This window comes from Pyrgilauda ruficollis, unplaced genomic scaffold, assembly GCF_017590135.1.
Source record: "Pyrgilauda ruficollis isolate IOZ18807 unplaced genomic scaffold, ASM1759013v1 scaffold35, whole genome shotgun sequence".
Taxonomy (NCBI): domain Eukaryota; kingdom Metazoa; phylum Chordata; class Aves; order Passeriformes; family Passeridae; genus Pyrgilauda; species Pyrgilauda ruficollis.
The window spans coordinates 2,540,623-2,555,017 of record NW_024524934.1 but is presented as its reverse complement, the minus strand read 5'-3'; the positions used below and the strand labels follow the sequence as shown (position 1 = coordinate 2,555,017).

At 42.0% G+C, this 14,395-nt stretch overlaps 1 protein-coding gene across 2 annotated transcripts in view; it reads left to right on the top strand.

Moving 5' to 3' along the window:
• The window catches only part of F13A1 (coagulation factor XIII A chain), a 59,510-nt gene extending 56,323 nt beyond the window's left edge, over positions 1-3,187 (top strand). For both annotated transcript variants that reach the window (XM_041475427.1, XM_041475428.1), the window contains exon 15: positions 1,217-3,187. In XM_041475427.1, the coding sequence (XP_041331361.1) occupies positions 1,217-1,361 (145 nt within the window). In that variant the 3' untranslated portion in view covers positions 1,362-3,187. The remainder of the gene's footprint in view (positions 1-1,216) is intronic.
• The last annotated feature ends 11,208 nt before the right edge of the window (positions 3,188-14,395 follow it).

The window sequence follows — 14,395 nt, the reverse complement described above, 5'->3', positions numbered from 1 at the left end:
TCTCTAAAAGTGGGTATGTGCCCCAATGTACCTCTGTCTGTGTATGCAAAAAGGAGCTGGAATAACTCATTTTACCAGGGACACACTTGCACTGAAACAAATATTCAGGTGGGAGGATTCCAGGCTAGATCATTTAGAGCTAATTAAGGTTTCTTGTCTTGTGGCAGCTTGTGCTAAGCCTGGGCAGACATTTCTGTCCTGACCCTGGCATACGACAAAGCACCTGAGAACCAAATCCTACCACATAAGAATTTGAAACAGGGACTGAAGTATAGGCTGCTTTGCTCTCTTTGCTCAGTGGTTTTCAGGACACTGTAGCCATATGAAGATAAGAACCTTGAACTTAGAACCCTCTTATTTAATGCTGAGATAAAAAAAATACATTTTCATAAATAGCTCCCACTATACTGCTTTTTCCATTGCTTCCTTTGGAGCAGTTTTATCCCAGCATCCACCAAACGCAATCAATCAATCAATAAATATCAGCCTTTAAAATCTGCACACAGAACCTTGTGAAAGCACTGAGAAAACACAGAAACCCAATACTTGAGGCTGTCCATGCATCTTAATTGTAGCAAAAAAGTTGAAAATCAAGAACAGTGTAGGGTGCCGTTGTTTTATATATGAGTTATCAGTAGTCATACATAATGTAAAAGAGTAACCAACAACAGCAGAATATTTTGGCTCGTTTGTATGGACATGGAGAAGTCATCTGAAGGGGCCACCAAGGAGATCTGCTGATGGCAGGGTGGTTCAGGGCAGGAGAAACTGAGGGGTTGAATATCTCATAGGGTTTGCAGAGGAATGACCTGAACACTTGGACTTATCTAACCATTTAAGGAATCACCACCAGGTTATAGGCTATAATAAACAGGAAAAATGGAATTATAAAGTAGAAAAAAATATATGTTATATATAAAGAAGGTCATTCTGAAGGTGATCATGAGAGGAAGTGACAGGAGTCAGAAGAAAATGGATTTATTTTGGAAATTTAAAATTAGCCTGGAGGAAAGGCTAGAAAAGATTTTAACAGGGTCAGTTCTGAGAGGAATAGAAGATGGAGAAAGTAATTTATATGACATTTATGAGAATGAATGAAACATAAAAGATTTGAGACAAGTTATACTATCTACCTTCAGTTTCTCCAGTTTTGTGCCAGGTTGAGAGCACTGGCTGACTGACTGCAATATTGAAACTTTTCTCTTTTTTTATTCAGGAGAATCCCGATGAACTCTACATTGACCTGGGAGGTAAAATTTACCCCAATGCGACCAGGTTTACGGAAGCTGATTGCAAGCCTGAATTCCGATGCTTTGAGGCATGTTTATGGTGAGCTGAATGTCCAGATTCAGAAACCATGAACCAAGGTGCTTCCTTCTTCTCTCATTTAGCTATTTTTTTAAAATATCATGGTAAGGGGTAGCTGATGGAGAGGTATAAATCTGCTTATTGTTATTTTGGTCATCCTTCTGCTGAAAAAAAATTGATAAAGGAAACTAATTGGTATGACTGGGGAGAGCATAAAAAAGCACCTGGATGCTGAATGATTTAAAATTAGCTATATGTAATTAAAGGCAATTCTAGGTCATATTATTCCTGTAGCTCACTTGTATTTATGGTCTTTTGCTTTAGTGCTGCAAGGGAATTTGAAAAGCTCCATTCGCCAGAGTAATCTGAACTTTAGTTTTAATTAAGGCCTGGTATTTCACTGAAAAGGGAAGGGAAAAAATAAAGAACCCAGTGTTATAAATTCTTAGACTGAATTACACAATGTTGTGGTAGATCATTCAGGCTGCAATAGAAACAGGTATTTCTAGCTAAAAGGGTCTTCTTTATCTTACAAATTAATAATGTTCTGGTTAGGGGAGAGCTCATTTTGCTGGAAGCATCTCTCAGGATGTTTTACCTCTAGAATATTCTCAGCCCCTTGTTTTGTCTTGTAGTTTCCCTATGCTTTTTCTCCGACTGTCTGATGTGTGCAGACACTCACACAGACTCACTTCATACCCTCCTCAGACCCCATATGCAGTTGGTGTGCTGTTACTCTCCTTTGCTGGGTGAAAATCCAGAGTTTTTCTGCCTGTGCTCAGAGTTCATCACAAAAAACTTGCACTTGCTGGGCACATCTCGTGTGTAAGACGTGTTCTCTTTTCATCCTTCTCTGCCTTTTTTTCTCTCCTGAGCCCACCCTGTAGACCCATCTCCCACATGAGTGTGCCAGGAGTGTTCACTGTCCCAGAGCAGTCCAGGCTGGCAAGTGGAGGAAAGAGGAGTGGAGCAGGGACCCTGAGGGTCTTCTCCTGCCAGTGCCACCAGCCTAGCCAGCGTCCTGCACTGGAGCTCGGGGTGACTTTAAACTAAAAATATGGGCATGAGTTTAGATTAAATTGTGCCTGAAAGTTCCCAAGAATCATGGCTAAAGCAGAACGAAGACCTGTTACATGAGTAACCCCAGGAATACAGAGGGACAGAAACTCATCTGGGAAAGGAGTAAAGATGTATCCTGAGAGTCAGAAACTTACACAAGCCACAGCAACTCCTCCCCTCTGGTCGTGGTGGGTGTGTAAGAGCAGATCAGGTATTAACAGCACAGGGAGCCTGTTGAGCTTCTAAAGTTAAAAGGAACACCTTTCTCTTTAAACCCAGGGGCTTTACTGGATGGCCAAGTCATTTGGTGATCTCAATGAAAAGCAGGGAGATGCCTTCCTTCCCTTCTGCTCCTCTCGTTGCTGCATGTTGCCCACGGTAACTCCTGCAAGACCTGTAACCAGCTGTTAAGGTCTTGGGAGAGGAGAAATGCAGCTACTCTTTTTACTAAGGTGTGGGGAAGAAAGAAAAATTCATACCACCTCATATAGTCTGGGAGTACCCTAGGATGCAGGAAAACCAGATTTTTGGGGGCTTTCACTTCAGGAATGGACACATGCTTATTTTATACAGCTTATGTGACCACATCAGAAACTTTGCCATGTCAAAGTCCTGTGGGGTAAAAGAGACTGAACAATGTGCTGTCAGTGCAAGGTGACGATCTGTTATGTAATTAAGCAATTACAAGTTGCTTAACCAAGTTCTACATCTTTTAATAAAATTATCCATTTTGTGCTCTTGCATATAAACCTGCTTTCTATTCCAGGCATTTTATAAATACAGTGTAATAAGAATTCAAAATAAAGTGTGTCTGATTGCTCTTGTGTGTTGTATTCGTTTTTATATAAGAAAAATAATATTGCAGGCTAATTTTTACTGGTTTCCTTCGATTTTCCTTCTGCTTCAACAACTGGCTACCTAATGAATTGGAGGTGATGATTTCCAGAGAACATCACTAGTGCCGGGAAAAACAATCCTTGGAATTTGTTTTAACTTGTCAGAGACCATTAAGACACCAGTTTGCCCCTAATGAAACCTTACCTATGACCTATTTTTAAGGAGTGCTTCTCTCAGCTAAATATTCCAAGTCATTTTACGAACACACATTCAGCTGAATGACCTTTGCCAGGAGACAGGAAGGATTTTATTTATAGTTTATTAGAGAGGTATATTGAAGTGATGGCTGGGAACAGAGACCAGGGATGTCAACAGCCCTTGGCACAACCAGCCCACTCACTGTGCACCAAGAGGCTCACAAAAATCTAAGGAAAAAATGAGGATGGCTTCTAGGATTTCAGCCACTCGCCAGCCCGTGCATGGGCTGTCACATCAAACACAGGTAAAACCTGACTGGAGGAGAAGGGAGTGCTGTGATTGCACTTTATGTACATAGAGGGTGTGATCAATAAATAATGAGGACAGACTGGCAGCCTCAGATCCAGAGAAGCTCTGAACCTGAAATGAGTTACAGAGTTCAAATTCTTCAGCTGAAGGTCTTTTTTGAGAGGGCTGAACTTGGATCCTCAATGCAACCATCACAGCTCAGAGATGCACTGGGGAGGAAACAGTCCAAAAACAAAGAGACAGAGCTGAGACTTCCACAGCTCTCACAGTCCAGCAGCTCAGAGATGCTAAATGCAAACAAAACTCACTCCTGAAGCACACCTTGTTATGAAACAAGTTACCAACTTGTTTCATCCAAGCTGTGGGGCAGGCTGCTCCAACAGCCATCAACTTGTCACAATCCAAATCTTGCTATGATCAAAAGGAAATACATCTTCCAAGCAGAAGAATATATTCATCTTCTGAAGAATATATACATCTTCCACCTGTGAAGAATATATTGTTAGTCTTGTTAAAGATAATCTAATCAGAGAATTATTAGTAGCTGTAATAACTAGGATGGTATTATATTCTTGTATCTTTAACACAATGATGCTAACATTTATTGTCCAAATTATATTAGGTAAAACTGGTACACATAAACTTATAGCATACTCTACTTTCTCTGCTTTTTTATGCACCTCTACACTGCCCCTGTGATGTCACCAATCTGGGTGGGGGCATGTGTAACAGCAAGTCATCAGTGTCCCAAGTCCTCCACCAAGCAGAGTCTGATATCAGTGTGGAGAGTTTATCTTCCTCTTTACTAGGATAAGAACAGAAAATATCTTCCTTGTTATCCTATGATATATCAGAGGTCATTTTTACAGACTTCTTGTACACTTCATATCTTGTTCTTTCTTTTATTGATTCAGCTCCACAGTAGATCCCAATTTGCTACGTGGTGCATTGTACTTGTGTTGGGTACTTAATGTTTGGTCTCTTTTGTTACATTTATAATTTTTCTTACCTACCTCCTAATGTTGCACCCTTTGACAAGCACTTATTAACTACTGGTGAGCTGTTTGTAGCCTGAGGCCTCCCATATCATCCTACACCTGCACTGTCACAGCCCCTGTTACCATCCTGTCCTAGTGAACCCTTATGCTCCATTTTATTTTGAGGTCATAAATAGTTCATTCTACAAGGAATAACAACCTGCACTTACTGTCTACTAGTTACAAAAAGGACATACAACAGCAAGAATTTCACCATGCAATTAGATAAAGCACAGCAAAAACTAAAAGAAAGCCAGTAGTAGATACCAGGGCATTAGATAATTGCTCTTAAAGGTAAAAATCTTGACAAGCCCTGGTGCCTGTGCTGCTAGGTTAACACCAAGCTGTGACCTTTCTCAAGCAATGGCAGCATCTGATTTGTGCACCAAAAGGAGAGAACGTGACTGAGCATTGACTTTTCTAGTGAGTGGTACTACCAGTGATAATTGGTTTGAACTGAAACTAATCAATAAACAGTGTCAAATCAGTGACACACCTGGTCCCCTTCCCCCTTCTGCTGCTGGGCACTTTCCTTCCTGCTATGCATTTTCTCAGCATATTGCTTTCATATTAGTCCTTGTTTTTCCCAAGGAGAAGGCTGTGGCTGCTGGTGCTAACTTCTAAATTTGAGTGACAGAGGAAGACAATGGAAGACAACCAGATGAGAGGAGGTGGGAAAACCAGAATTGATATCCCTGTTATGAAAGAGGAAAGTCTAAAGTACACTGTAAGTGTCGATGGAAGGAGAGGAATTGTCTTATATATCGGAGCCGACATGATAGCTGGATGAGAAAGGGATATCTGGATCTCTGTGGGATATCTTGGATCTCTGTGAGGAGATCCAAGCTGGACTCAGCCTTTTCCGTAAGTCACCTGCAGCCCAACTCAAACAGGGTTGTGCCTGTCTGGTCTCTGCAGGATTAACCTGGGAATAAAAGGGACTCCTTGCAAACATGCACGCAGCTCCTGCTCAGGTTTTGGCTACCACAGAGTGAGCACAAGGCCCTGGCATATGCTGGAAGCACCACTCAAAGCCACAACAACACACGGGCAGGATTGAAGGGGAGGGGAGGAGGTCATTATGCAGCTGCCATCACCTGCAGCTTGCCATCCCTGCAGCCATAAACTTGGCATATTGGTTGTGTGAATGTTTCCTCAGAATCCATGGTGTCGATCAAGCTTCCAAGGTGGAAGTTAAAAAAATACATCGGCTTACCCAAAAATCTTTTCAAATGGATCCAACATCAGGCAGACGGATGAGACATTTTTGCCTCCAGGTGTGAAACAGCGGACACCCAGAAAGTGATGGGGGAAGAAGAATGAGAACTCTCACTGTCTACTTGGTAACTATTTTGTTCATTGCTGTGTGAGTTATGAATAAGAGAACTGTGAGTTGGAAACATCATGAATTAAGTGACGAATCAGTGAAATGGCATGTTAGACTGGTTTGTGCAAAGTTTGAAGTGTCTGTTTTCTTTCCTAGTAGGTTCATAGAATAGAGTTTAATTTATGTATTAATTTTAATACATTATCAAAATTCAAGCAACCCAAATGGATCATTCCCATCCTAATGGAAGGAGTGGGAAACATCTGGTCTAGTGAAAACTGTAGTGGCAATGAATGGTTCTCCAGATGCAAGTATTTTGCTTATGCAACAGGAATATCCTGGTTGGGTACAAATGCAACATAGAATTTCTGTTTAGTAGCTTTGGTGGCTCTTTTTTTGTGATCTTTGAGAGCTTCCTTAGATTTTGGCATCTACCAAGGCAATTCCCAAGTGTGCTATCAACAGATAGAATCAAACATCTTATATTTACTTTGAAACTCATTCTCCCACTGACGTCCTTTGACATCCTGTGTCTCTAGTACTGGGAGAATCAGAGGGAATTCTTCGCCCTCCAACATGCAACCTATAGTTTCATAGACTTCTGAACGGCATTTCACCCACATCACATCTTCTTCAGATTTAGGAGTCCTACCTCAGTCATTTTGTGCATGTAAACTCTTCCATGCTTGCAACCAGTCTTGTTTCTCTCCTCTGAACTTCTCCCAACGTTACGCCACTCTAAGTACCATTTAAACACAGCAGTTTTAAGCATCTGCCTTTTGAAAGGATGCTGCTAATGAGTGACTGGCCTACCTTTGCAGGGAGAATGTGGGTCTCTTGGCACCCAGATTCATCAAGTTAAACCTGGACTCAACTGTGGCTGAAACAGATTCAAAACCTGCCCTTGTTGCAAGATCTCTACCATAAAGGTTGAACACATTTTGTGCATTCGCATGCATTGTTTCATTAAATACCTCCACTCTGTCAGAGAAGTGTGACTACCCTTGAAAAGACCACAGGTCATCTTTCTACAGCAGTGTATGAACAGTAAGTAGGGCATTAACATTTGAAAACCAACCGATCTCTTTCATCACTGTGTAGATTCATAGGATTATGAGATGTGCTTAAATGTTATCTGCATGCTGCCCTTCTTCAAAGTAAATATGTCTCAGAATCTCTGTGGTCATATGGTACTCTAAAGGTTGTTTTATCTGATTACAAAATTCCTCTGCTTGGAAATAACCTGCAGAATAATCGTGAAATGCTGCTGTGAACTTCAAACATCTGCACAGAAAAAAACCTCAGAGACTAAGGGGTAAATCCAGTGAGCTGTAACTCAGTTTTAACATTCTTCAGCTATATTTGCATTAGTAAGTTTTACAGGAACAGATCTTTAGAGTGAAGCTGCTGGTACTGAGTTCCTGATAGCTACACTGTATTTTGGAGGGTTTATATTAGACTTGCCATCTCTGGTCTGAATGGCTGTGAGCCCTTGGAGAGCCTTTTGTTGCACTCTTCAATTCAATCACTCTTCAACCAGCTCAGATAAAATTAAGCTGATCCAATGTGTGCTCTTAGATCACTGTGACATGAACTGAAACACCGTAAACCATTTTTTCAAAAACATGTTACTGGACAGAAGATGTGAGGGATGGTCAAGAGCTCAACGTCTGTGACAGCTGCATGGCAAAGATCTGCCTGGGCAATGTGATCTGAGAGCATCGAAGCATTCACTATTTCTCTGTGTAGATGTACTGGCACAAAAGTTCTCACATCACTCCAACTCACTCCAATAGCAGGTACAAAAAGTGCACCTTCAGAAGTAATGGTAGGAAGGTTTGATAGCCCAGCTTTAAAGAAAAAATTCTCTAGTCTCCCCCCGGTCTGGTTTTGCATCAGCAGGAATTGGTGGTGCTCTCTCCAGAGTGGCACGCTAACGCTGTGTGATCCCTAGGAGTATCTTTATGCTGATCTAGCTGTATCTGTGCTTGTACCACGATGCATGCTTTGGGAGCTGGTCTCCTTTTAACCAAATGCCGTGCAGTTCACTAGTGATGCACACTGCCTCCAAATCCCCTTTGCAGCTGGAACAGTTTGCCGTGCTGTTTGCTTAAAAGTTTGTTGGGTTTGTTGGCCTTTATAGAGCAAACAAGTTGAGCTAATTTAGGGACTGTTATAAAGATGATGTTCCAAAGCCTCTGCTGCCTAAACAGTTTAGTTTGTAGGAAGACATTTTCCTTTACTAAGATAAGCTTTGCGCAGGGCCATTATAAACCCCACTGCAACATACTGATGAATTATTTTCTGCCTTTCAACTGGTTTAAGTTAGGTAGCCACGGTTTTTGCAATATAAAACAATACTTTGTGCTCCAATCAGCTAGTTCTGGAAGAGCTTTTAAGTAATAAAACCTATTCCCAAAGCTCTGTTGACCTCATCAGCATTACTGGTGCCCAAGAAAAAAAATACCTTTGCGTTCAGAGACTCAGCAATGGGGAAGTGTCATCATCAAACTGCAAATTAACTTGCATCCAACTGTGGTTACAAATGGAAGTGTGAAGTTAAGCAATGGGAAAAGCCACCATTTTGAGGAAAAGGAAAAAAAAAACAGACTTTAGACGGGAGTGTAGGAATTTAGGAAAGTAAAAGAACCTCTACATGTGATTTTTACATATTTAGAAATTGAGTGTCAGGAAACAAATACAACTAGGAATAATGTTGAGGGAGAGAGGCAGAAGAGGCTGTGTCTAGAACAACACAGACATGCCACCAGGAAAACTGATTATGCCACTCTAAATCTGTAATTCCTGTCACCAAGTGGATCTTGGTTCCTTTATATCACTGCTCAAACAAACAGCAGACAAATATGTCTCTTCCTGCAACACAAAAGGGACTTTATGGCTCAGACCCCTTCTTGGGTGCTTTTCATCCACAAAAATTTGTTCAGCCTATAGGTCTCTTTTGCACAAAACATGTACCTAGAAAATAGGTGCTTAGAAATAAAGCATGGACTAAACTGATAATGATGGTGGGCCACAGCTGCAGGCATCACATTACCTCTGATTTTAGCATCACATTACCTCTGATTCTGTCTGCTTTGTCCAGAGCTGGTAGCTCTAGCTGGACAGGTCCAAGCACGTAAAGACACTCTAGGAAATTTTCCTTTCTGGGCATGTGCCTTACTCTACCAGTGCTGGGTCAATGTCAAAGACATTAGCAGGTGACAAAGCCAAGTGCTCAGAAACAGAAATACGTGATGGATGCTAAGTGAACCCCTTTGCAGGGTGGTCATCACCACTGTATAGACCAATTACACACTTTTTTCCACAGGAATAGTCTCTCCCTTGGCCAGGATGGATGATGAGGTTGGGCAGGAAGGACTGTGATCAAGAGTGCAGCCCCTGCCTGTTGGATCCCAGTGTCATTCCTGCAGGAGTGTGGGAAAATGTAGTGGATAAGGGAAGGGATCAACAGGAGAACAAGATGAAGGCCATCACTATTTAGGCTGTGTGTGCCTTCACTGGCAATGCACTCCTCTGGTGATGGGTTGGGGGGTCTGTTTGGGATGAGCAATCAGCTGTTTGTGGCTCTGGGAGACGGATTGCTAGCACAGGGCTCTTGGGTGCAGAGGTGGCCAACCCATTGGTGTGGGAGAGGACAATGAGGGTCACACGCTGAGTCCATTAAATGTGGCAGGCGTGTAACTTCTCTCAAAAATCAGCTATTAATTGAGCATCTCCATTTTCCAGGCAACTCTGAGTTTCCCACCACCCTGTATGTTACAGAAAGGTAGAACCATGGTATACAACAGAATGCCTGTGAAGAAGGAGAAAATCTGCTTTCTGAGTAGATCTTGAAGAGCCAGTAGGTGGGAAGAGCAGGACAGGCTTGGGTCAAAGTGCTCCTTGACTCCTTACCCCAGTCCTTTCTCTGCTTCCTTGGCCTTGCTGAATTTAGGGCAAAAAGTTGAAACACATTGCAGAGCCCACAAAAGGACAAAAGCAGGGGATGTCGTGGAGCCGAAGGGGAGAAGGCAAAATTCCTGGCCAAAACTGGGTATCTATGGTCATTGCACTGGTGGTGGGATCCCCTCTTTGAAACATCTGTGGGAACAGAAGATTGAGGCAGGCTGGCTGTGCTAGCAGTTTGGGAGTGGGAGTATCCCATGCTGCTTTCAGTGGGACTAGAATGGCTGAAGTGATGGGCCACTGCAGTAACCAAATTTACAATGACTTAATTGTCCAGTTATTATAATTTTTTATTTTAATTATTTGTTATATTAATTGATGTTGCATGTCTGGGCAGTTGAACACTTCTATCTTCCAGTAGGATCAGGGCTTTCAGGAAAATCATAAGCCCCACACTGAGCCTACTAGCTCAGAGCTTTGGTGAACCATAACCCAGGGTGAGGGAGTTGAAGGCTGGAATTAAAGGCTGATGTGGCTGGGAGGTAACTGAGATAAGTTTGGTAGCTGCCTATACCAGCAGATACCAGAAATCCTTTCTGCTCCCCTTTGCTTGGCCCCATCACAGTCCTTGGTGAGGGGAGAGTTTTGATTTTGCTCTTCACCTCTCCATCCCTTGAAAAGAAAATAATACACATGAGGAAACACAAAATAATAAAAGATAATGGTGTTTTTCCTCTTCCTTTTTTATTTTTTGTGCTTCATTAATTTTGAGCTGTATTGTTGATGTCTGGCTGGGTTACATTTACTATTGCAATCCACCCTAATAGGTTTCTGGTAAAGGACATAGGAAATGAAGTGAGCTCAAGGAGCTCTTCCTACAGTACACCAGAAAAGATAAAAAATAACACAGAGAAGAGCAGGCAAATCTTCCTCAGAAATGTGGTTGTTGCTTCTCTTGCTGTCACATATGTTGACTTCAGGAGATTTTGAAAAATTAACTGGAAAATCAAGGGGAATGATGGGAATAAAATCAGAGAACCTGAACAAAGACCACAGCTCCATAATATAGGAATTAACTGATCCCATCCCTGAAGTCAGAGAAAGGAGGACATATTTCTGAGGATCAGTCTTTTGCTGAGGGAGGCAACGTTAACCAGATAGAGCTGGATGGTGATTCAGGATAAAGCATCTCTGCAGATGATTTTTGGGCATCCTTGTGCAAGTCTGTTCTCTGGTTTTTTGTCCTGTTTTACAACTGGGACAGAAAGAATAAGCAAGCTTCAAATTAAAAACTGTATGATGATCAAAAAGTATTTTTTTTTCCCAAAGACTAGGCATGGGCTATGTACTTAAAAATATATATAAATCAGAAACATGGTATTATTACTCCAAGTTATTATAAATCCTGTATGTAACATACAAGTAGACAGAGGACTTAAAGTTATTCCATATGTAACCTCTCCAGCAACCATCATCCCAGATGGTTGCTTCCAGTGAGGGTTGATATACAGTGAGATACAGGGCTGTCTTTCAAAGGTACTGACTAAAAAGTGCTCAGCTCCCACTGACTTCAGTGAAAACACATGGTCCCTCCCAGGAAGAGTCATGTCTTACCAGAACACATACAAGATCATAGATAATGTGCCAGCTTTTAAAGGATATTAACTATGTTTTGTTGTGTTGTAAAGGCAGGTTAAAGTGATATCTAAAGCAGCTGCTGTTGCAGGGCTGGGCTGGCTTACATCAGATCTTGGTTTGGCTTTGTGCTCTTTATTGACTAAGACACAGTATTTGATTGCAACTGAGAGATCTACTTTTAATTAGCCCAAGCTGGATGCTTGTATCCTGGGACTTTGATAAATTTACTTTGATACTAGTGCAAATGCTGAACACACCATTGCTGTGTCATCGTTGACTCAGAAATTTCTCTTGAGTAGAACATCAACTGAGCATTTCTGTGTGTCAAGCACAGTAAATAAACATCCCCATACTCCAGCCAGGTTTTCTCATTTCATCAGAGACCAGCATTTTTACTACTGCATCAGCCTTGAAAACACTTTTCACCTTGTTTCCTCTCTCAACACTTCTGTAAGTCATCTTAAGCATCTCACTATGCTGGAGGCTGATCCAAAATGGCTCAGAGTGATGTGAACAGAGTAAGACAATTTTTGGCAATCTAAGAAGTACATACACTGATGTTTTGATGACTCTCACCCAAAATTAGGCACATCTCTACCTCCTTAAAAGCTTGTTTCATTCTATTGCCACAGTCTTGATGGTTTCCTACTACCTCTGAGTCAGCCACTTCAGTTGATAATGATTCTAAAGTATTGCCGACAGTTTTCCCTTCAAACTGATCCACTGATTTTTGAAATATTAGCACATATACAGGTTGTTGATGTGAAAATTAATCAAATTTGTGGTAAAGTACATTACACAGCCTATAGCCTCAATGTTAAACTGTCCCCTGGAGGTTTCATGGGAAGATCTGTAATAGTTTTGAGGTCTGAGCCTAGCTCTGTTTGACTCAGTAGCCTTGAGTGCATTATTGAGATCCCAAACAACTCAAAGAACAGGCACTGAGGTCTAAAGGCAAGAGCACCAGAAACCCAAGAGCCAGTGCTTCTCTCTTGCCACCTCTTCATTGCAAAAAACTCTTTCCCTGCAGTTGTTTTATTTTAGAAAGTCTTCCAAATCATTCCATTTAAATGCTTGGGCACCATCAACCACAATGCCCTCAAGGTCTCCACTCATGCATTACACCCATGCTCACCTTCGGGCATCTTCAAAGCACTCATGTATCCAAGGATGTTGAGCCCTGGCCCTTTGGAATGTATCAAGTTGGTAAGAAAGGGGTTTACTTTTTTTTTTAATGCCTATTCATGAATGTATAAAGGGCTTTCCAAATGCTACTGTGAGGAAATAACCTAATGTGTCACATGGCAATAATCAGGCTAAGGGTTCGAAGAAGCAATAACAGGATCTGACCATTTTCTACAGGGTTAATATTTTTCTGACAATTCCAGTCTATACCATGGCCTTTGCTGATCATTCTTCCTCTTTCTCTGTAGTGCACTCACTGCAGAAGTCCCTGCCCAATCTCTCCATGTGGGCCCAGGGGTACACTTAAGTACTCCTTGCATGAGAATTATCATCTGGGATTGAGCCCTTTGGGTTTGGTGCTCATTTGCTGAATTCCCTGTGCTAGAAAACATAATATGCAGAACTCTTGCCTGTGCTTTAAAGACCTGCTTACATCTCAAAAATAACTTTTTAGAAAACAATTCTCCTTTACCTTTTCCCCTAAGCCAGACAACTCACTCATGTCCTGAGTTATATATATCTTTTTTCCTTATGCATTCCTAATAACAGCAGTGGTATTTTACTGGGAAAAGCTTCCCAGTAAACAATTCCTCCTCTCCTGCAGCTAATTTCCTCATTGGGATCACAATTCTCTGCAATATCTTCATTGATTTCTTCTGCAACTGTTAATAAAACTTAGTTCTTTATACATAATTATCTGTAAATGTAAACTGGCAGGATTTTAGAAAGTGACTAGCAATCTCTGCAAGTTCGTGCTGCAAGAAAGCTTATTTTCCTAGAGAATATTCCTCTGCCTTCTGAAAATAAGTTTTGCCCTCTAAAGTGATTCAGGATGCATGCCCATAATGAAGCTACCAAGTACCTACCACTCACTGGCCTACGAGCCTGAGTGTGCAGCTTCATGTCCAGCTCGGCACGCTGGAAACACCCGCAGCACCTCAACCAAGGCTGTGTTCCCAGTCCCCTCCGCTGCTTTCACGACTGCTGCACGAACCTTTGCAAGGCTACCACCCCAACCTGTCCCCCCAGGCACACATACACCTTCTCATCCTCCCATACAAAGCCTTCAACACTTCACTTTCATCTGGTGAACCTGCTAGCAAGGTTCCCAAACAGATGGCAAGTCTCGCGCATGAGACAAATTTCTATTTCTAGCCCCATTTTGCAGAACACAAGAACTCTGGAAGAGGCTTGCTCACAGCCTCGCAGTGAAATCACGGAGCTGCGAGAAGCAGACGGATTCTTGGACCTTCCCAAGTGCCATCCTCCAGACCTAAGTTTCGGGTGGGGTCTGCCTGCTTGACAGCAGCTCTGCTGCTCTTTCAACCACTGCTGGCCGGCCACCACAAGAGCTCAGGCTGTCAAGCAAGCCAGCAGTCACGCCTTTAAAAACTGAGTGGCCACAGCTCATGAGAGATTAATTTTCAGGCTACGTCTGACCTTCAGCCATGGGTTTCAAATCCCGGCATTAGATTGCAAACATGCAGCATAAAAGGAACATAAGGTGACCAGGGAGTACAAATGAACATTGTCCAAAGTGGAGAGCTGACCTCTCCTCCAATTTTTTGGTTGTTCTTTTGTCTTAGTCTGG